This window comes from Molothrus ater, chromosome 17 (assembly GCF_012460135.2).
Source record: "Molothrus ater isolate BHLD 08-10-18 breed brown headed cowbird chromosome 17, BPBGC_Mater_1.1, whole genome shotgun sequence".
Classification (NCBI taxonomy): Eukaryota; Metazoa; Chordata; class Aves; order Passeriformes; family Icteridae; genus Molothrus; species Molothrus ater.
The window spans coordinates 14,049,978-14,071,018 of record NC_050494.2 but is presented as its reverse complement, the minus strand read 5'-3'; the positions used below and the strand labels follow the sequence as shown (position 1 = coordinate 14,071,018).

Genomic DNA, 21,041 nt, shown 5'->3' with positions numbered 1-21,041 from the left:
CGGCTGCTGGGGCTGGGATGGCCTCAGCAGAGCCGTGTGTCACTGCACAGCCCAGGGACTGCTGCAAAGGCATGGAAAACATTCCATGGTTAATGTCATTCAACATCAGCCTCCACTCTGGCCACTGCCATATTCCATCTGTAGCCCTGTTAATGCAGCCAACTCCTTGCTGCTCTTGAGACAGGAACAGGGAAGGGGGAGCCAAAATACTGGGGGGGTTAATCCAGCAAATCCTTGTCTCACTATGAGGTAGGAAATGCTCTAAGGGGAGATTCCTCCTCTAGGTGAGCTCTGAGAAAAGAAACCATCACAGTGTGTGAGGAACCTCCCCACAATCCTAAACATCCCAAAGGATAATTTTTTAGAGTTCTGTGAGGAAAAGAGGAAGGAAAAGGAAACAAGAGAATCCATCATAAAGGGAGAGCTCTGACAGAGACACACATGGGAGCTGTCTCAGCAGTGCCACATGAAGATGTCCTGACAAGGACAGCCAAGAAGGAATATTTGACACTGCTTTTGCTCCAGGCAGAATGTTTTCATCTTTGTTTCTGTACTGCTAAATTCAAACAGTCTGTGCAGATACAACAGCACTAACTTCACAAAGAAGGTGGAAATCAAAAGGATTTGTTGGTCCAAAATGCATAAACTAAAGTAGAAACGGGCCCCCAAGTCATGTGCCACATCCAAGGAGCCTGTGGAACACATGCAACCACAACCACAGGGGATTTGATTTAGTAACTGAGCCACTGAAATTGCACTAAAAGCTAATGAAGCCAACCATAAAAATCAAATGATGTTCAGGCTGAGTCCAAAGTCTGTGTGGGTCAAAAGTAAGAATGAGAAAAAGCAAACAAGAAATAAATGTATTTGGGGTTATCATTCCAACAATGATAGATGCTTCTGTTTGGATATATTCCATATTTGTGGCAGCTAAACAGGTTTCTAACAAATCTGTCAGCAGCAGCAATTCCTGTTCTTTGAGCCCTGTTGGATTTAAGCACTCTGCAGTTCACTCCCTGACCTTTATATTCAATATGATGATGTGGCTCCATCTGTCTCACTGCTTCACTTCAGCTCGAGACAATCAATATTTGCTTTTCCTTTAACTGCTCTGGATGTGCACATTATGGGGAGCTTTTGGCAGGAGGATGAGGGAGGCTCTGAGGAAAATGAAAAATACAACTGCATTCACAAGTCTCTCTCTCTGCTTTAACCTGTTCTTTTTCCTGGTAATGAAAAGAAAGCTTTTGGTTATGCACACCCTGGGAGCTAATGGAGAGCAGGAGGAATAAACTGAGAAGTCCCAGGATCATTTCAGGAAATTCTGAATAGAGAAAACCTGCACCAAACTGTCAACACATTTATCACCTTTACAATGTGCGTAAATGCAAAATTTTTTAGGAGGAAATTAAAGTGGGGGCTTGGAGAAAATCCTCAACAAAATCAGGATTCTTATAGTAAGGATGTACTAAAAATCCTAAGGCTGATGTGACAGTGGAGCACAGCCCCAGGGCAAAACCTGTCACACCAAAGGCCCTTCCCTGGAACCCAGGTGATGCCTGGGCACCAGAAATGTTTAGCTCTGAGCAGGAGGCTGTGCTCAACACTCCAGAGATCCCTTCTGCCTGAATTACCCCATAGTTCAGTCACACCACAATGGGACAAACAGCTCCTGCTTGGAAACACAGCAGACTAAACCCAGCTCGATTAATAATTTAATCCAAAGTCTACAAGTGCAGATAGCTGCTGATTGCATAGAGTTCAAGCTGCCTCCACCACGGACAGGACAGAAAGCTGTAAGGATCACTGAGGAGTCCAGGGCCAGGTCTGTGTGTGTGGTGCCTTTCAAGCTGTGCCTCCACCACAGGGAATCCAAGCCCTGCCTCTGGAAAGGGCAGCAGTTGCACTCAGGATGATAAAATATTCCTGGATTTAGACCCTGAGGTCTTACCAGCCACAGCTGCCTCATGCAGTATTTTTACTGTTGTGGTTCCCTGCTCATTTAATGGTTTGTCTTAGTTGGCAAGTCTTTAACACCACAGGTCAGTGAAATGTTCAGGAAATAGAGATTTTTGTGCTGCTTCAGGGCTATGAGACTTAGCATTAAACCCCGATGAGAGATCTGATTGTGTCAGCACTCTTTGGGGGAATGAATGAGTTGTTGGAAGAAAGTAATTCTACCCTTCCTAACCCAAACTGCCATCATACCAAGAGTCCTGCTTCAAACTGGGGGAAATCAAAATGTCAGGCTGCATTAGGAACATTTTGGGTGATTCTCTGCAGTCCCTTATAGGACCCTTTTTAATTAGCCAATTAAAGGTTTTCTGAACCAGTTACAGCCTTTACACATTATTCAGGATCCCTTACTCATGACTTTGGGGTCAGTAACTAGCAGGGAAACAAACTCACTGCTTTATTTGAACAAACATGACTGATGGACTGAGAGGCTCAGGAAATGTTCTCTGCAGTTCTCTGCAGCTGAAGACTAAATATACTATTGTGCTGATTCTGGATGGGATTCCACGCCTGCATGTGATTTTAGGCCTGCAAATGTACACTGCTTTTCAGTCAAGCATTACACAAATTACTTAATGAACAACCTGTTACTGGTTCCCCAGAGAAAGCCAGCCTGGTGACCAGAGGGGCAGGGCTCTGAGTGCTCAGTTCTGCACATTTCTGCACAGTTCAGCTCTGCACAGCTCCCCCTGGGCCTGCAGGAACTGTCCCCATGCACTCTGATTCTTGGAAGGACTTCCAGAAAAGCACAATTATCTCTGTCAGCTTTTATCAGTAGATGACAGGCATCTCTGGAAAACAAAGGAGGGTTTTTAGAGCCACCCCAAGAACAAAGGGAGGGCAGTGACTGATTTCCAGTTGGACAAAACCACCCTGGGCAGCAGAAACCTTATGAGGAACCCTCACTCAGAATCTCTGCTGCTCTGGACAAATTCCAGACAAATTCAGGGACAAATTCTGATTTTAGCTGGGAACTTACCCTGCTTCAGGCCAGCACAAGGCTGCTCAGCATCTGGTCCTCAGCAGTTGTCTCCTTCTAAACTCTTACTTCAAAACCATTTTCAAACTTTACAGCAAACACAACATGAGTGTATTTAAAACTCATGAAAAGCAGAACTATTAAATTTATCCCTGAGCTTCATTTTCATGGATTTCTTTTTCTTTCTGAAGCAAGACTGCCCACTGCAGTTAATGGAGCTCTGTTTGTTAAGAGCAGAGGCCAGTGCCTTCGCTGCACTGAGGACAGAAGTTTGAGTCACCAAGGCTGGAGATACAGGGCAAGGTCTGGGAGGTAAAAGGGCAATGGATTACTCATCCACCAGCCAGCCCAGCCCCAAATCTGACATTTTGCACAGTGAGAACAAGTCTAGAGGCGAATTCTCCCCATCTATTGTTGAGGAATTCAATTCCCATTAAAATAAAACATAAATACAGTAGTTGAACAGTGAAGCAGGAGGAACAGTATTTCATTCCAGAGCTCTTCCAAATGATTCCTTATGCCAATTCATCAGAATAGATTTGTTGTTTTTTTAAGATTATAAGTGTGTTTGTGTGTGTGTGTGTGTATAAATTATTAAACAAAAGCTTCTCTCAAAATAAAACCACTGGGAACCTCCATGTAATAAAATGAGTCACACCAGGATGCGATGACTAAGTGGGAGAACAGGGAATTCCACTCCCCATGCCAGCTTTCTTCATGATCAATTTTCTGTCAACAGGTGATGGGAGCTTGTCTCTCTGCCTTTTGTTTATGCCAAGAGTTATGATTATTTTTTAATATTCTCCCTAAACAATTAAGCTGAATAATCAGGACCAGGCACACTTCCATCAGGCGCCCCCATGGTAAACAGTGAGCCAGGGAATCCAGGCCAGCAGTGGCTGCCTGTGTTAATAAGGATTTACCAGCTGTAAAATTCCAAAATCTTGTGTCATACGGGGAAACCTTCCAAAACACTGGATTCCACCCTGTCTCGCTGAGTCTCCAACAGCTATGGCAACTCCGTTTCTGCAGCCACACTCTTCTGCATTTTTCTCTGGGTGAGCCCTGGATTTTTTCCTGTTTTGCAGTGTTTTTTTGGAATCCCTGTTTTTTTGGAATGCCCCGTAGGATTACAAGAACACCTGGGGAAGCAGCACATTCCAGCCAGGGGAAAACCTTTGGGGAGAAAGGTTTGCTGGCTTTCAGCAGCTACAGCAGCAAGGAGAGGCACAAGGTGCCCCATTATCCTGAAACTTTCTAATTTGCACAGCAGAACCAGGCAAACCAATCCTCCTGATTAATACTCCTTACCCTCACATTCGATATTCAAAGTTGTTTATTTGTTCAAGTAGCAAACATCTCTTTTGAATGAACCTGGGAAAACACTGAAAGTTTTTTAAAAAGCTTTTTTGTCTATTTTATCTTGAATTTGCCTGGGAAAACTGCATCATTAATGTTGCATTATTAAGTTCACAGAGTTAACTGCTGAAAGTTGTTTGTTATTTTCTGCACTTCCCAGGAGTGCTTGGATCATTCATGAAACTGTCAGACTACAAAAAGGGATTCAGCTCCCTGTCTGGAGCATGGTGAGGAACTGACCTAGCAAAAAGGGGAGCACTGCTGTAGACAGAGTTGGAATTTCCTTTCATGTCTCCCATAGAGAACACGATCCTACCCTCAAACCCACACACAGTAAGCTTCTGTCCACATTAAACCTGCCCAGATGCCATCCCACCACCATGCCCTGCAGTGCATTGTCCTGCAGGACTCCTGGGATCCCCTGGCACACATTCCATGCTTGTTTCCAGCACGTGGGGTGCAGCATTTTGGGCACTGTGCACACAAAACCTCAACCAGCACCGCCACCCTGCACACCCCAGCCCGAGCCTGCAGCCAGGACACATCCAGGTGTGGCCAAGCACCACTGCTGGGCTCCAGAGCTGGGCAGATTTGTTTTGTCCCATTTGTTTTGTTATTTTGTGGATGTCCACACCTGGGGGCCCTGGCAGCTGCCCCAGTTCAAAGGGCACAGGCAGCACCTCCTCTCCTTACCCTGCCTGGCCCAAGCTGGAGATTTATGGTGGAGCCACTCCAGGGATGGACGTTGTGTTTGGGCTGTTCCTCCACCACCCACATTGTCCTAGAGATGATTCACGATGTCCATGTGGCCACCAGAAGAGTTTGGCAGGGGAAATCACAGCCCATTTGCACTTTTCTCCCTGAGAAACACGAACCTCCTCTACCACTGACAGCTGAGCAGCAGTAACCAGTACACAACTGGGAGTAAACACAACGCAACCAGCATCTGACTTGCAAATTATTACAAGACAATTAAAATAAATAAAAGGGGGAATTCCAGATCTCTTCTTTTTTTAACTGCACTGTAAGATCTGGGCCCCAACCAAACACTAACACCCTCGACCTTCACCCTATTCCAAGTCCTTGATAGCTCCAACACTGCTTTTCAAGCTTTGTCTTCCAGATCAAAATTACAAGAATACAGTCCAATCTGGTTGCTTCCCTGACCTACTTTAACTTAGCTGGGCTCTGTTACGTGTCTCCAAGTTCAGATCTTCAAACTCCATCAGCCAAACTCTGCATTTGTGTGCTGGGCTTAAGGAATTCATGAGCTCCCGTGGCTCACAGCAGCTACATTTCATGATCTTGCATCAGCAAGAGATAACCGTAAGAAGAACTCAGAACTCTAAGGCTTGCATGTTGATAAACTTGAGCATTCAGAAAATCAACGCTATTTATGCATCAGCATTTCAAACACAAGCACTTTATCCCTCGGAGCACTGAGCTCCAGCCCCTTCACTGTGTTTCCTGCTGCCATTTCCTGTCGTGAGGCTGAGCCTGAGCCTGTCCCAGCCCTGTCCCCAGCAGCTCCCGCCACCGCCGGCGGCTCGCGTGACACGACACTCCCTGCCACAATGACATCCCCCACAATGCAGGGAATTGTCCTTCTTTTCCAGGTATTTCTATGGAAAAATGTACTATCTGCACTTCTGTGAAACGACAAAGCAAGCCTGCTCATTGCTGCTCACGGGGACACGTATTTTTGTCACAAATGTGACCAGTTCCACGTTCCTCTGCCTTCCTAATGGTGGGTGAGAACTGTCTACAAGATCCAGAGGAAATGGAAAGAGGTTCTGAGTGTTTCCCTGAGGGATGAAACCTAATTTACAACTGTGACCCCAAGCAGCAGCTCCCTCAGCTCTGTAAAGCATATGAGTGACACCCTCCCCAGATCCAAAGGCACCTGGAGTTTGGAGTCTGTGGAACAATGAAAAAATCTGGCTGCACAAAAATACTTGAAGAAAGATTTTTGGGGGGGGGAAAGAGCCTTGCCACTCTCATCCTAACCACTGGACACCCAAGCCAAGGAGCTCTGTGGAGCCTGGCGTGCCCAAAGCTGTGGGATGTTTGCCTACACCGCTGCTCTCACCCTCGCTGTTACCAGCACAGCTAAAACTGGTGGCAGAAGTGGGAAATCCAGCACCACTTGCTAGCACAGACAAGGTTTGTGAGCTGTTAAAATGAAACTCTAAGCAAACCAAGCTCCCCCTGCGAGCTTGCTGCATCTTCCTGCCCCGACAGAGGTGTGATTGTCTCACAGGCTCCGCGGCAGCGGCGTGCTCTGGAAGAGACACAGCCTGCTGCAGCTGGGGTCAGCAGAGCTGTGCTGCCACCCACCCCAGCACGGGGCCTGTGGCTTCCCCTGCCCCTGAGCAGCTCATCAGCACCTTCTGCACGGGCTGTGCAGGGCAGGGGAGCCGTGGGTGGATGAGCTGCTCCCCCTTCCACCCAGACACTGCTCCGTCGATGCCTGGGGCTGCACAGCTGGGCTCACTGCTCTGGGCTCCTGCAGCCCAAGGCAATGGCAACTATCAACAGACATCCCAGGGGGATTTAGAATTGTCTACAGTGCAGAATGAGGGAGGCTGAAAGCCTCAGGTGCACAAGATCCTGATTTTCAGGTGAGCTGGGATACTCATCAACCTCTGACAAGGCAGGCACAAAGCAATTCTCAGTTTGCTGCACTCAGCCCATGCATGACCTGCATGTCCAGCCCAGCTTCTTAACCTTCCTCACCTTAGGACACACCTATTAAACAAAGCAATCTTCATTTAAAAGCACTTCAGGCACCTCTGCCAGAGGTGCTGCTGCATTATGGAACACACAGAGAAGCACTGAGCACAGAGTCCCCCAGATAACCCACTGCAAACCACACAGAGCTCTGATTCAGCCTGAGCGTTTGACTCTGGACCTCCCATCCTCCAAATCCCCTTCTGCCAGTCATTTACTCAGAGTCCAGCAGACTGAGACTGCCTGCAGAGGCCGAGGGCTGGGGGGAGGCAGGATATGGAACACCAGCAAGCAAATCCCTGCTCCAGACTGGGCACTGCTGCTGGGATAAGTCCTGTCTCTCCCCTACCAGGAGGGAAAAAAAGAGGAAAAAACTGCAGTTTCCCCAGCAGTGAAGAAAAGCTTTAGATTTAGTGTGGAAAATATTGTTGTTCTTTTCACTTTCTAACATCTCTTGCAGCCAGAGCCTTCTCTGCTCTCCTATGGAAACAGGGGCAGGGCGTTTGGGATGTTTCCTCGAAATGGCACCAAGAGCTGCCTCCTTTGAGTGGATCATCTCCTGCAGCTACTGCAGAGCATTCTTGGGACAGGTAGCACTGCAGGCTGCCAAGATGTTCCCCAGCACCTTCCCCAGGCGCTGACATGGTGGAACAGTGGCAGCCCAGTGGGAAGGAATTAATCCATGGGCTGAAAGGAAACAGAGCGTGCCAAAAGAAATCCTCTGACTGCACAGGCTCATCTGAACCTCCACAGCTCTTCAGAGCCTTTCATACCTGCAAAAACAGCCTGGCTTGCTGCTGCTGTGGGAAGGAGCTGGGACCCACAGGATGCTTTTTTTCCCCCCCCCATGTCACCAGCTGGTGCCCATGTATGTTCATGAATGTACATTCATTTTTGGCTCAATTCTCACTTTTTTCCAATGGCATTACCCCATAGAGCATGGACATGCTGCTCACTTGGGCAATGCAATCTCTTAAACTCCTTGCAAGTCACTGGACATATCACTTAAGGTACCTCTACCTCAATTCACTGACAGAAAACTTCTAAGCACCAGGTTTTCTTAACAGCACAAAGGGAACACAAAGTTTACAATCAAAAATATAGAAGGAGAAGGGATTGATTCATTATGTATAAAAATAATTTTATATAAAAAGACACACTATGTTTGCTTTTCCACCACAGATTTCTAGAGGAAAGAAAAAAATCTTAGCCTGTAGCTCACATCAATAAAAATATTCATTTCAATGATGATTTCTACGGTAGCATTCACTAAACATGAGATTAAGCAAGCACAGAGGAACACTGTAGTGCTCATCTCCTTTCTCTGCTAACAAATCCTGTCCCTGCTGATTCCCAGTGCCTGGATTCTTGTGAAGCAACAACACAAACAGTTGCTCCCAAGTCTAACTTTACTCACATGGTTTTACTTACATGAACTTGAATGGGACTACTCACTTGAGTATCATGACACAAATCTTATGATGAGATTTGGCACTACAGCTTTGCCTTATCCCGTTAGGGAAAGTTAGGAAAAACCTGCCTTACCTGATGTTTTTTCTGTGAACACCACCTTGGACTCTGCTGTGAAATTCTGTCCAGTGAGGATCATCTGCTGTCCTCCATAAACCAGGCAGCTGTCAATGTCTTGTCTTTCAACCATTGGAAGCTCATGAGCAGACCTTTGGGCTGTGGACAAATTGCAAACATGAATGAAACCAGCTCTGTTTTACCAGGACTTTCCAAATCTTCCCAGAACTATCCACAGATTGATCTTGTCATCGTTACCATCCCCTGACTGCCAAAGCAGCTTCTCCAGGGCGCTAAATTTAGGTCCGAGAGGGAAAAATAAACTTACTCAAGGCATTTTATTTGGAAACATTCAGGAGTTGGCTGCAGTGGTTCAGCTGTGCTGGCCCTGCTCCTTGTCCTTGAGAAAGGACAGCTTGGATGAATGAGCTGAAACTTGCCCATGCCTGTTTCCAAGTCAACGGCCAAATTTTCAAGTGCAGGCACACTACAGCCCTAGAGCCCAAAAATTCCACCTGCACAGAGGATTCCACTGAATAACACTGAATTCCTTCAGAGGGGGGAAAAAAATAAAATCAACCTCTTTTCCAAAATCCCAGTGCCTCCCACAGGGCAGGCCTGGCACAGGGGTTGCCAACAACAGCTCCATCTCCAGCTCCAAGTGCGGGCACCGAGCCCTGGGGGCAGCCATGAACCCCCAGTTGTGAGCAGGAGGGGTCACAGCAGGACTGCTGCAGCCCAGGGGCTTCCCAAGCATGTTCTGCAGGAGCCTGAACATCTGAGGAGCAGGGCCCTGTGTCACAGACTGAGCCTGACTGTGAAAGGCAAGGGAAGGAAAGGTAGGGTGGGATCCAGATGACACGGACGTCAGCAAGGCTTTCTAAGGTCTTTACTGTTCTTGGCCACGAATTTGGAGCGTGACTTTAGCGAGTTATTCTCTCTTTCCCCAGCCAGAAAATCAGGAGAGCACCATCTCTCCACCTACTTTCCTCTGATGCCATTAGAACAGCCACTGCATGGTCAGAAAAGCCTTGGAGAGCCCTGCAGAGCCATCCCAAGTGTTTGCTGTCGAGAGGTGAGAGCTGAAGGAAGTGAAGATGTGAGAGCTGTTCCCTACACCACAGACAGCTGGAAAACATCAGGAGCTTCCCTGTGAGCAGAGCAGGTGGGCAGCAGCTCGGGGCTGGTGAACTGTGAGTTCATGACCTGCACTCCAACTCCTCCAGATCCATCCACCCCAACTGGAAAGGCCTCCAGGGGATCCTGCTCATCTCTTTCCCAGCTGCCTTGGCTGGATTTCAGCTCTCCCTGACAGAGACCCTGAGCACTTGTGCCTTCACTGAACACCGCTGGCTGCAGAGCCAGAAATGAGGGAATGTGATCCTGGATGTGCAGTGCTGGGCCTGACTCACACCCAGGCAGGCTGTGACCTGACCTGGCACTGCTCTGCAGCCCTCGCAAAGAACAAATCCTCTCGGCACCTGGAGAAAATGTTAGAGTATCTGGTGAGAAAATTCAAGCATTAAACCTTTCACAGCAACTTCTCTAGCTCTGCTGAACCCTTCAGACACGAGACAGAGATTTTGCTCTTATCAAAGAATAGAGGTAATTGAATAGTTGTAACTTTCTTATGCCATTTGAGAGGCATTTTTGAAATCTATTTAAAACTGCTTTAGGACTCATTGTTCTTTTCAAGTATATAACATCTGGGCTAATATACTGCCAGTTGAAAAATATAGATTCAGATTACTTTCAAAGACGCTGATAATTTCTTTCACATGGCTGTACGATTAATTTATTTCCCAAAATACTAACATTTTTGATGAGTTCCTAATTGGATTTATCACAAAGACAGATCTGTAACCTCAAAGGCTTAAGAGTAAATAGCAATCATGAAAAAGCATGTCTACAACAGTCAAGAGAAAACATTTAAGTATTTAAGCATTGCCCTGGACACTCTTTATTCCTATTCAATCATCACATTTCACTTCCAAAACATCCTAAGTCATCGAAATTCCAGATTAACCTACATCTCTTTCCAGCTTTGTTGTTTTAACAGAGAGCTTGGTACCTGCCATCCCACAGATCAGTGGTGTCCAAGGCTTTTTCAGCATGAGGAAGGACAGATTTTGGCCTGGAAGTGACACTGACTCCTCTCAGTCACATCTGGAGCTGCTGCACCTGGCATGGCTTTGGGCACCTCCAGAGCTGTGCCTGCACAACAATCCCACCTGGAGCAGCCCCACTGAGCTCCCCAGTGCAGACACCACTCAAGGGTTTCCCCTGCCCTGTTTCACCTGGATTCCTCTCCTCCCTTTGGGTGGTCTGAAATCCTTTTCGAATAATAAAAGCCCCAGCCACTTTTCATTTTCCAAGGTCTCTTTTTTTCACCCAAGCGTGTAAGAAGGCTTCACCCCCTTCCCCATTTCCACCAGTACAGAGGTTCAAGCTTCAGTGTGGAGCTGCCTCAATAGGATTATTTTTTTTTCCTCTGCAAGAAATATTAATTGCTAATAAATCCCCTTCCTCTAAGGCTCATGATGGGTGCACTGCATGCAATAATTTCACACTATTCCTTCTCTTTCCCCAGGGGTTGGCACTTCATAAAGTGACCTACAGCTACTGGAGTTTATGAGCTTTGAATAAACAAAACACTGTTGATTTAACCAGTTGGGGTGTTTACTTTCAATAGCAACAGTTACTGACATAAGGCAGCAAAGCAAATGCTATAGAAATACTCACACTTGGCCTGAAGCAGTGTGTCAACCTATTAACAGGGGACATTATTTTTCTATTTTATTTGACTGTTTGCAAATCAAGATGTCATGGATTCGTGGTGCCAAGAAACACAATGCACGCAGTGACACAAGACAGAAAGGGAGCCACTGTCTGAGCGAGAGCCCTGCAGCACCTCCAGGGAGCTCAGGCTGCAGGGAGCAGGGGCTGCCACCGCCCCCCCAGGCTCTCCTGCACCCACTGCTGCCAGCCCCAGCCTGTGCCAGCAGCTGCAGAGCAGCTGAGCACGGGCAGCAGGCTGAGCGCCTCACAGGGGATGCACAACTGACCACGGGGACTGTGCCAAGGCAGGCAAAGGTGGGGCTTGCTTCCCCACCTGCCCACAGCATCCACCCCTCTCCTCCTCAGCAGAGAGGAGATCTGCCTTTCAGGGCAAAGGGGATGTCTCGAGAAAACTGATGACCTGGACAAGTCTGTTGCAGCTCCAAATGTCCCCCAGGCAGGGTGTCACCCATTGCTGCTGGGAGGTGACAAGGGACAATGTCAGCTGGAGCAGCCTGGCCTGGTGGAGGGTGTCCCTGCCCTGCAGGGGGTGGGACTGGAGGAGCTTTAAGGTCCCCTCCAAGCCAAGACATCCCATAATTCTATAATTCTGTCATGACCTCCTGCTACAGCGAAGCCCCTCCACTCTGTCCCACACATGCAGACTGACTCCAGATCTCAGGCTCTCTGTCGTCCCCACTGCTGGCAGTGAGACAGCAGAGATTTGATCCTTGTGACACCTGATCAGGAGGAGCAGGACTGAGGCTCAGTGCAGCTCAGCGAGGACAAAGCCACTGCTACCTGTGATTAACTCACAAGCCAACAAACCAAAATTGTGGCTGTTTAAGAGAGGTGGCCTCACCAGAACAACTATTCAGAACCTCTCTGGACACCTCTGTCCTTACCCTGCCCAGAGCAGCCCAGCCCCCAGCTTGCTGGAAGCCTTCGAGCTGGGACTCACCACCCCTGCCATGTCTTTGCAAACCTCCAAAGGCTCTTGATCCAGCCCCTGATTCCTGCTGGGCTTGAGAAGAGCAGCTAGAGCAGGATGTCTGCTGCTAAAGAAACCCTGACCCCTGGAAGCAATAGCAGAGGTGTAATTTGTTATGGGATTAATTCTTCCACCTCAGTGCAAACCTCAATGAGCCAAAGCAAATATTTCATTCCTGCTGTCACACTGGGTTTATTTACCACGAGCTGCCTGTGGTAGGACTGATAGGAACAGAGCTGCTGTGCTCAACACTCATCCAACTCATTAATGTTTGAGAGACTTTGATCCCCTGCATCACTCCCCGAAGCATCCTGAGCTCTGCAGTGGGAGCAAAGACAAAGGCTGGGCAGCCATGGGAGGACCAAGGGCAGGAGACATCTCCAGCAGCCAGGGAGACATCAGCAAGGCACCCTAGAGAGAAGCACATTTCTGATCAGGAGGACAGGATAATTTCCCTCCTGGTAGGAGCATGGAGCAGTGGAAGATGTACAAACCAAGTAAATAAAGCTGATTTCCAGCCCTCATGGGGAAACCTGGAGAATGTGGTCTCAACACTCTGAAAAGAAGAACACAGTGTGACTGACAACAGTTTCTAATTTGCTGCCAGCAAGACTTAATCAGCAGTTTGTGCAGAGCCATCCAAGCAAAAAGCACCAAAAATAGAGAGCTTTTCTCCACCTCCTCCTCTGCAGATAATTTACGATGTCCTCGCAAAGGAGAAGTGACAAGCAGCCATGGCAGCAGTGTCAGATAAGTGTGAAACTTTCTATGAACTGCAGCCAGCTCAGCAAGCCAGTGTGTGATGAATGACAGGGAAGCCATGGCCTGGGCTCGCCTCTCTGTCACTCATCCCTGTGGGTATGCACAGCATTTCCCTTCAATCCTCGTGCAGGGATGTGCTCTGCTGGAATGCTGCTCAGCACTCTGCGTGTGCTGGGCTGTTGGCTTGTACCACAGCAGCACTAAAGACCAGAAGTGAGCAGGAGCTGACCCAGAGCAAGGCTGGCATCCCCTTCACTCTGACTCCAGCTTTAAAGACTGAAATATTTCAGCTGCACGTTCAGAGTGGCAAATGTTGTCAGAATTAGCTTTTACATTCGGTGCTTCAAGAGAGAGAAGGTGTTCTTTAGAGAAAGCAGCAGTTTTTCTGTCAGCTGCACTGGCAGCCAACTGCGGGACTGTCTTGAAGTTGAAATGAAAGGGGGAAAAAATTCATTCAATTCAACTGGAAACCATGAGACTCCCATAATAATCATGGTTATGGTTAAACTTGCAAATAGGTATCTCCCTAGTGCAAAGAGACCATTTGTTTCTGCTTTTCTATCTGAATAAAGCAGGGCTCCTTCTTGCCTGCTGCTGTGTTCCAAGAGCACAACTCCCAGCTGAGGAAAAGCACTCGCTGCCTTGCCAAGACAACATTCTTTTACATGACTAGCTCTTTCCTCTGTAGTTATTAATGTGTCACAAATCATAGGCTCAGATTGTCTAATATTATGGGAAAATCTACTAGAAGGAGAGAAAAATAAAGGAAACTTCCAGGGAAATTGATTAAAGGGAAATAAGAAATTTGACCCAATTTAACGGAACAAAATACGGCCAATAATAGAAACTATTTACATTCCTCTAGATGGACACACGGTTCTTTAGCAATAAGTTTTGTTTGTTTTGCTTTTTCACCACCTTGGAATATCTATTATAAGAACAAGATTTTAGTCCCCTTCTCTCGTGCCAAGTGCAATTTAAGTTTGCGTTTTAGGGGACTCATGAGCACAGCTCAGAGTCAGCAAACATGGACTCTGCAAAGCAAGAACTGTGACAGACTTTGGGAAGGTTTAACAGGATTCATTAGAATAAAACCTGGGGCCCAGTGTAGGACACTCCTGAGCCTCCCACTCAGACATTTGCATGAAGCAGTTTTTGGTTGCTGACAGCACAACGAGCTGCCCTACTACCCTGGATTCCACCCTGCTCCCTCTGCTCCAGGAGGCCGCAGCCAAGGACTGCAAACAGAATTGGGGCACCCAGCCTGACTCCCAGAGGTGATGACAAATCTGCCTTGGAGAGGCAGCCCAGGGTTAACAATTTCTGTAACACCAGAGCCCACCCACTCCCCAAGAAACGAGCTCCAGCTCCTGGGGAAAGGCAAAGGAACGGAGCTGATGTTACAGAAATCATCCTCACAGCTCAAAACTAACAGGCTGCAAGTGTCCAGCCTCTCCAGGGGTGGTTTTCCACGTGGCTGTGTTTGAAGGGACAGGTGAACGCAGTGACCCCTGACCTGCAATGTCACCAGCAGCTCTGTGACAGCCCTGCTGGCCCAGCAAGAGCTCACCCAGCACCAGCCCAGAGCAGCGAGCTGTCCCAGCAGGGACGGACGTGGGGACACAGCCAGCCCTGAGCAGGGATGGGGCAGGAGCCAGGGCAGGCAGGACACGGGCTCAGGGTCCCCCACATCCCCGTGGGGCTGGCACTTCACTGCTCAGCTGCAGCACACCAGGAGAAGGGATCTCTCCCACCTCTCCAGCACACACCTACAGCAGCGTGGTCTCCCACACCTGCCTGAGCCATGGCCTGCTGCCACAGTTCTCAGAGGGATTTCAAATGCCTGCGCCTCCCCAATGGCTTCAGGATGAATCAACAGGCAACAGCAGAAAAAAGCTGCTGAATGGTGCAGGCTTGTCTGGGTCTGAGGTCCATTTTAAGGCACAAGTGATCATCTAACCACACATCACCCCCTGTCCTCCCACACAGCTCCTGGGGAGGAGCTCGCTCCGGATGATGCTCTGAACCTGTGAAATCCCCTCCGAAAATCTGTCAATGCTGAATGTGACACAGATGAGGTGGAATCAAACAGCCCTCTGAAAAGCAGCTGTTTCACAGTTCTTGCTTCACTGCAGCTAATGATCTGCTGACACTGCTGGGAATTCCTGGGGATCAGCTTCTGGGGAGGAGAGCGCTCGGATACTCTGTTGGTAGCAACGCACCGGGGGAGCCCTGGGAAGGGAAATGGGCCGTGATCCTGGAGCTGCTGCTCACCAAGGCTTCCCCAGAGGGACAGCATTTCTGCTACCAGACAGGAGGGATCCCGAGGAGAGCCCCTGGGATTAGGGTTCTCAGCTGGCCAGGTGATAAAACACCCAAACAAAGGGAAAAAAGTGAATCCCAGCAGCACAGAAGGTGGGACAAGAAGAAAACATCCCCCAGCCCCAGGGCCCCTTCTTGGCAGGGCACCTGAGCCTACCTGGGACTGCCTGGGAGCCCTGCAAGGTGTGCAGATTGGCTGGGACAAGCTGAGGTTACCTCCTCTAGTGAGATCTAGGCTGCACTGCTAATGCTGGCTGAGCCCCCTGATGTCTGTAACTGTCTTCCCAGAACCAGGCTGAGATAGGGAGTGCTACTGAAATGCAAAAACAGAGCTAAATATGCAACATACACACTAAATGGCAGAGGCTTAGTACTCCAGATCACGTCATTCCCTGCTTCCTTGAGTTCAGAAAAGCACAGTCCTTAACATATCTCCCCAAACTGCCTGTATATCTACTATTCCAAAAATCAAACTTTCTCATTTTATTTCCTTGGGGATCAAATACATTTTTTGTTTGTTTGTTTGTTTTGTTGTTTTTGTTTTTTTTTTGTAGGAGCTTTGCTGTCTTCTATGCAGGCAATATTTTAATACTTAAATTATAAAAAAAAACCACTAACAATAAGCCACTCATACTGGTATCTCCACCCTTGGCTTTTTAATACCCCTAAGACTCATCAATGCAAAGACATCTCAGAATAAATGCCTCAACATCTTAACCAAGGCTCTGCCACAGCACTCACTGCACAGGCAAATTAGGTGTGTGCATACAGCTCAGAAAAATGTGATTTATTCTGCAAACCATGCCTGGATTTCTGCTTGAAATGCAGTGATGGGCACAAACACAACGTGCCATTGTGGAAGGGCCCCAGGAATGCCTGGCTTACTCATGCTTGCTTTTCCTGAGGAGAATTTGAGTAGGTGGGGGGTGATCTGTGGGGCTCCCTGGGGGACCCAGGGCCAGCCTCTCCTGCCCTGGGCTGGAGCTGTTTTCCTGCCTGCAGGGTGTAGGAGTTACACCTGGAGCTTCCCCACCCCAGGAGCTCCTCTCTGAGTGCTTCCTTTAGCAAATGGACCTTTGTTCCAGCAGGGACACGTCTGGGGTGGAGGCCACTATTGTTTCAGCCATCTGCTCCCACGGAGGAATGGGACAATTTCCTATGGACAGAGGTGCTGGCTACTCCCACTGCTGTCCCTTCCCCATCACAGTGCCCAGAGACTTCACTCAGCTGCTAAAACGTTCTGATAGTTGGTACCTTCTCAGAAACACTGCCAAGAGATCATCCATAGCCATCATCCTCTCCCAGCCTTGCCTGGACTATTCATTTGTATTGCTTTTTAAGAAGCTGCCATCAATAATTCACCAGCCAGTTTGATTTCCCACCCAGAACTGGCTTCTCTCATTCTAAGCAGCTGTATTCAAGTAAAGTCTGCATCTCAATAAATACAACTGACACATGAGAGACTCAATGGCTTTCTTCACATGACTTATGGCAAGACAGGTTCTGCTAAAGGGGTGAGTCATTCAGCAAAGGCAGAGGAAAACTGTTCATTATGTATTTGTGAAATCCCCAAACCACAAAAAGGCACCATTTAACAACAAAAAGCATCACAGGATGCACAGGAACCAGTAAAGTGGGTAGAGCCCTTCCAGAAATGACTGTGACACAGGGGGCCTCATCAGAGGCCTCTCTTTCTCAGGATCCAGTCAGTTATAATGAGTGGGAGGTGCAGATTGTGAGCTCACACGTTTATGGGATTTGCACTTCAGAAATCAAAACTGCCAGTTTTCTTCTGTCCCTCAGGGGAATACCAGAACCACCTGTGCTTCAGCCTCCTGAGCTGTGCACCCCTTGGCACTGACAGCCAGAAAAAACAATGCCCAGAATGCACCTGAGCCCAGAATCAGGGCTGTGCCTCCGTTTCAGCTGTGCTCCTGCCACAGCTCAGACCAGAGGACTCTGGTCACTCCTTTGGCACAGGACTGGCCACAGTGCTTGGAGCCAGCCCAGTCTGAGTTCAAACATCCAGCCACCTGCCAGTTTGTGGAGGACGAATTCTGATTGTGCCTCCACTCGAAATAAAGCCAGGAAAGCAGACAGCTTGAACACTTCACCAACAGGGACAGCACAGGTGTGTCCCTACACACACCCCCATGCTGCTTCCAGGAGAGCCAGCAGGACCCAGCAGCAATGCACTGATAAATGAACTCTGCAGCAGGCCCCAGACTTGCAGCACAGAGCTTGCTGCCCTCACAAGCCCCCCTGAAGAGCCACCTGCCCCCCAAAGCTCTCTGAGGACAGGGAGCGCCTGGAGGGAGGGCAGAGCCACAGCCCCACAGGCGCAGCTGGCACAGCTGGCACAGCTGGCACGGGGGCAGAGCCAGCCCGGAGCAGGGCAGCAGAGCAGCGGCAGTGCAGGGATACTCACAGCACTCGATGGGGTTGGAGGCCGCCTGCAGGGACACGACCCTGCCGCTGGGCTCGGGGATGTGCACGCGGAACACCAGGCGCACCCGCGTGTTCTTGCGGCCGATGTCGGTCTCGCCCTTGCGCAGCTCGATGTCCGCGTTGCGCAGCTTCAGGATCCCCGCGCAGTCGATGCTGCAACACACAGAGCCCAGCTCACTGCTCTGCCCGGGACCTGCTCCCTCCCCGGGGCTCACAGCAGCTCCAAGGACACGCTCTGCTCGGGATCCAGACGTTCCCAGACACGCAGCACACGAGGGGTGAGGAAACCCCAGATGCAGCACATGAGGGGTGCTGCTGGACCTCTCCCCGCTCTCTGGCCACAGCAGAAGCTGCTCTCCAAGCATTAAAACCCCAAATCTTGTTTCCCAGTGCTAAGCACAGGAGAGCAGAAGGCAGAGCCCTGCCCAGGGCAGGAGCCTCCGTCAGCAGCTCTCCCCAGAGCCCAGCTCCCAGGGACTGCCCAGCATCCCTTCCCTGCCCACACCTGGGCAGGGCAGCTCAGCCCCGTGGGGAATCACAGCAGCTCGGGCAGCTGGTTACAGAATCCACACTGCCTGCACCAGCCAGGCACGTGGAATTCAGCTCCAAAGCACTGCTGGCTCCTCCTGACTGCTCCAGCCTGGCCCAGGCCACTGTGTCATCTTCCAAAACCCGGGGACATTGTTCCCAGGCAAGGCAAGAGCAGATATTCATTCTCCCATTCACTGTGTCCCTGCACAAAAGGAGAGTGCAGGGAGTAGGATGGGGTTGAGCAGCAATGAAAGGATTAGAATTGCTTCAATCAGCACTGCAAATTAGTATTTGGTGTAAGTGCAGATTAGCTTCTCCAGAGTCCAGTGTAACCTTGCAAACACGCCTGTGTTAGGAAAATGTGACAATTATTTGTCAAGCTCAGCAACAGTTCTCAGAGCAGGCAGTGAGCACTGCTATTAAACAGGCACTGCCAGCCCATTTTGATATCAGTTCTAAAAACACATCATTTCTCATCTCTTGATATGAATTAAAATCACGTTTGGGGAGGTATAAGCCCCAAGCTGCTTCTACACCCACACTGTTCCTCGCCCTTGCATATGTGCAGGGGTTTATTATTCCAGGGTTCCTTGTTAGGAATGAGGTATATTTTCTAAAAAAATATGAAGAAAGAATGTGGATTTTGCAATGAAGTAGGGGGCTTAAAAACATAACTGCTCTGCCAATTTTGTCAGGCTCCTCTGAAGGATGGAGATACAGCTCTTCCCTCTGCAGAGCAATCACTCTCATGCCTGGCACACATTCAAGCCTGAAGTTTTCAGACTGGTGCCCACTTCATCCCTCTGCCTCCATAAAACTGAAAGGAGTAATACAGACAAGATGTGCCTGTACTTGCTTTTCTGTTAACCTGCTACAAGAGGAGATCTCATGGCCAGAGCACTTGCCTGAGTTCAGAAGAGATGCTTTGTATTCCATTAAACGTTGTAAAATGCATCCTGCCCTTGCTCCTCACTGTGTCCCTGCAGCACAAGGACCTGAGATTTGAGTCTTCTTTTCCTGAGTGCACTCCAAACCCATTCTGACTGTGAGATGATGGATTAGTGAGACACTGGATGTCCCACCCTGAAGTGTCCAAGGCCAGGCTGGACAGGGCTTGGAGCAGCCTGGGACAGTGAAAGGTGTCCCTGCCATGGCAGGGGTGGCACTGGATGGGCTTTAAGGGCTCTTCCAACCCAAACCATTCTGTGATTACAGCACAGTCACTGCAGAAACTGGAATACAGAGCAGAAGTGCCTGCGTGGTCACCTGCTGGATGGGAACTGTCCCAGCAGCTTTAACCCAGGTGCTTGTAGCTGGTTTTGTAAAAGGGTCTTGCCCTCACAAACCTCCCAACGTGCTGGAAAGGGGAGTCCCTCCAGAGCATCACTATTCTTTAAGTGACTCCTTTCCAAAGAGAAAGAACTTCAGTGCCAGCTTCATCCACCTCAACCTTGTTAACAAAAAGAAATCTACTTACGTTGCTTTCATGTTGTTTTTGGGTTCCAGGGGGATCTCGAGCACCTTGGTGTTGCCAATGATCTTCTCGTAGCTGGTGGTGGTGACGGTTTTGCCCGTGATGCGATGCACCTGGTAGAAGGCGTGGGGCTTCAGGATGCGCTCATCCGCCGTGCCAATGAAGATCTGCAGCCCCAGGGGCTTGTTCTCCATGTACCCGTGCAGCTGGCAAGACATGGAAACTGCTGTCACACACTGGGCCTGCAAAGCCCTCAGGAAACCAGGGAGGTTTGCAGACATGTACAGATAAATGTGGGTATCTGCACTGACACACTGCTCGTGGAAGTTCATCCTTCCCACAGTTGTTGGTTCACCTTCAACCATGCCTCTTACACTATACTAAAACACCACCTGTACAGGTAGAGATGGCATTTTGGATCTGGGACTGAACAGCACAAGGATGGCTTAGTTGACCTCAGATCCTGGGGTTTCTAGGCCTCAAGGACACACGTTATTCTGTCTTCTTTGTTGTTTTTTTCACAAACACCATTTGCTGCAAGGAAACCAAAATGCCTCCATAGAGCAGGGAGACAAGGAAATTTCTCCTTCCTTATTAACGTTCAAAATTACAAATCAAACCATCTAAATTTCTCACATAACCAAAAATGAGAACCAGACATTTATCTACCACATAGCCAGGGATCGAGCTGAAAGGGAACTTTATGGCCTGAGACATGCCAAATTTGTTTTCAATTACTCTGTCCACATACAAAACCTTGATGAAGCCATACAAAGCAAATAGTACTGGAAGATCAGAGAAAAGGAAGATTAAGCTAATGGTATTCATGGCCAAACCAGGGTTTTTTTCCTTTTTTTTTTCTTTTCACCAGTCAGCAGGAGGTATCCTTGCACAGAAGGATTAATTCCCCCCTGGAAGGGGACCACATGCAGCATCAATGCAGTGCTGGCAGCCTTCCTCCAGTGTGGCAGATGTAAGTGACACTCACTCTCCAGAGCCACCACTCCTCATCCAGCACACACTCTGGAGCCAACAAAGCCAGGGGCTGTGCCCCAGAGACCCCCAGGCAGGGCTGAGGGAGCAGCCTCCCCTGCACAGCAGGAACAGCTCCAGGAACAGCTCCA

The 21,041-nt window shown here is 48.9% G+C and overlaps 1 protein-coding gene across 1 annotated transcript in view; it reads right to left on the bottom strand.

The window, feature by feature from the left end:
- Positions 1 to 21,041, bottom strand: part of NFATC2 (nuclear factor of activated T cells 2) — a 78,616-nt gene that overhangs the window by 37,655 nt on the left and 19,920 nt on the right. Inside the window, exons 4-6 of the mRNA XM_036396037.2 lie at positions 19,921 to 20,123; positions 17,893 to 18,065; positions 8,630 to 8,770 (exon numbers count right to left, since the gene is read on the bottom strand). Coding sequence (XP_036251930.1) covers positions 8,630 to 8,770; positions 17,893 to 18,065; positions 19,921 to 20,123 — 517 coding nt within the window. The remainder of the gene's footprint in view (positions 1 to 8,629; positions 8,771 to 17,892; positions 18,066 to 19,920; positions 20,124 to 21,041) is intronic.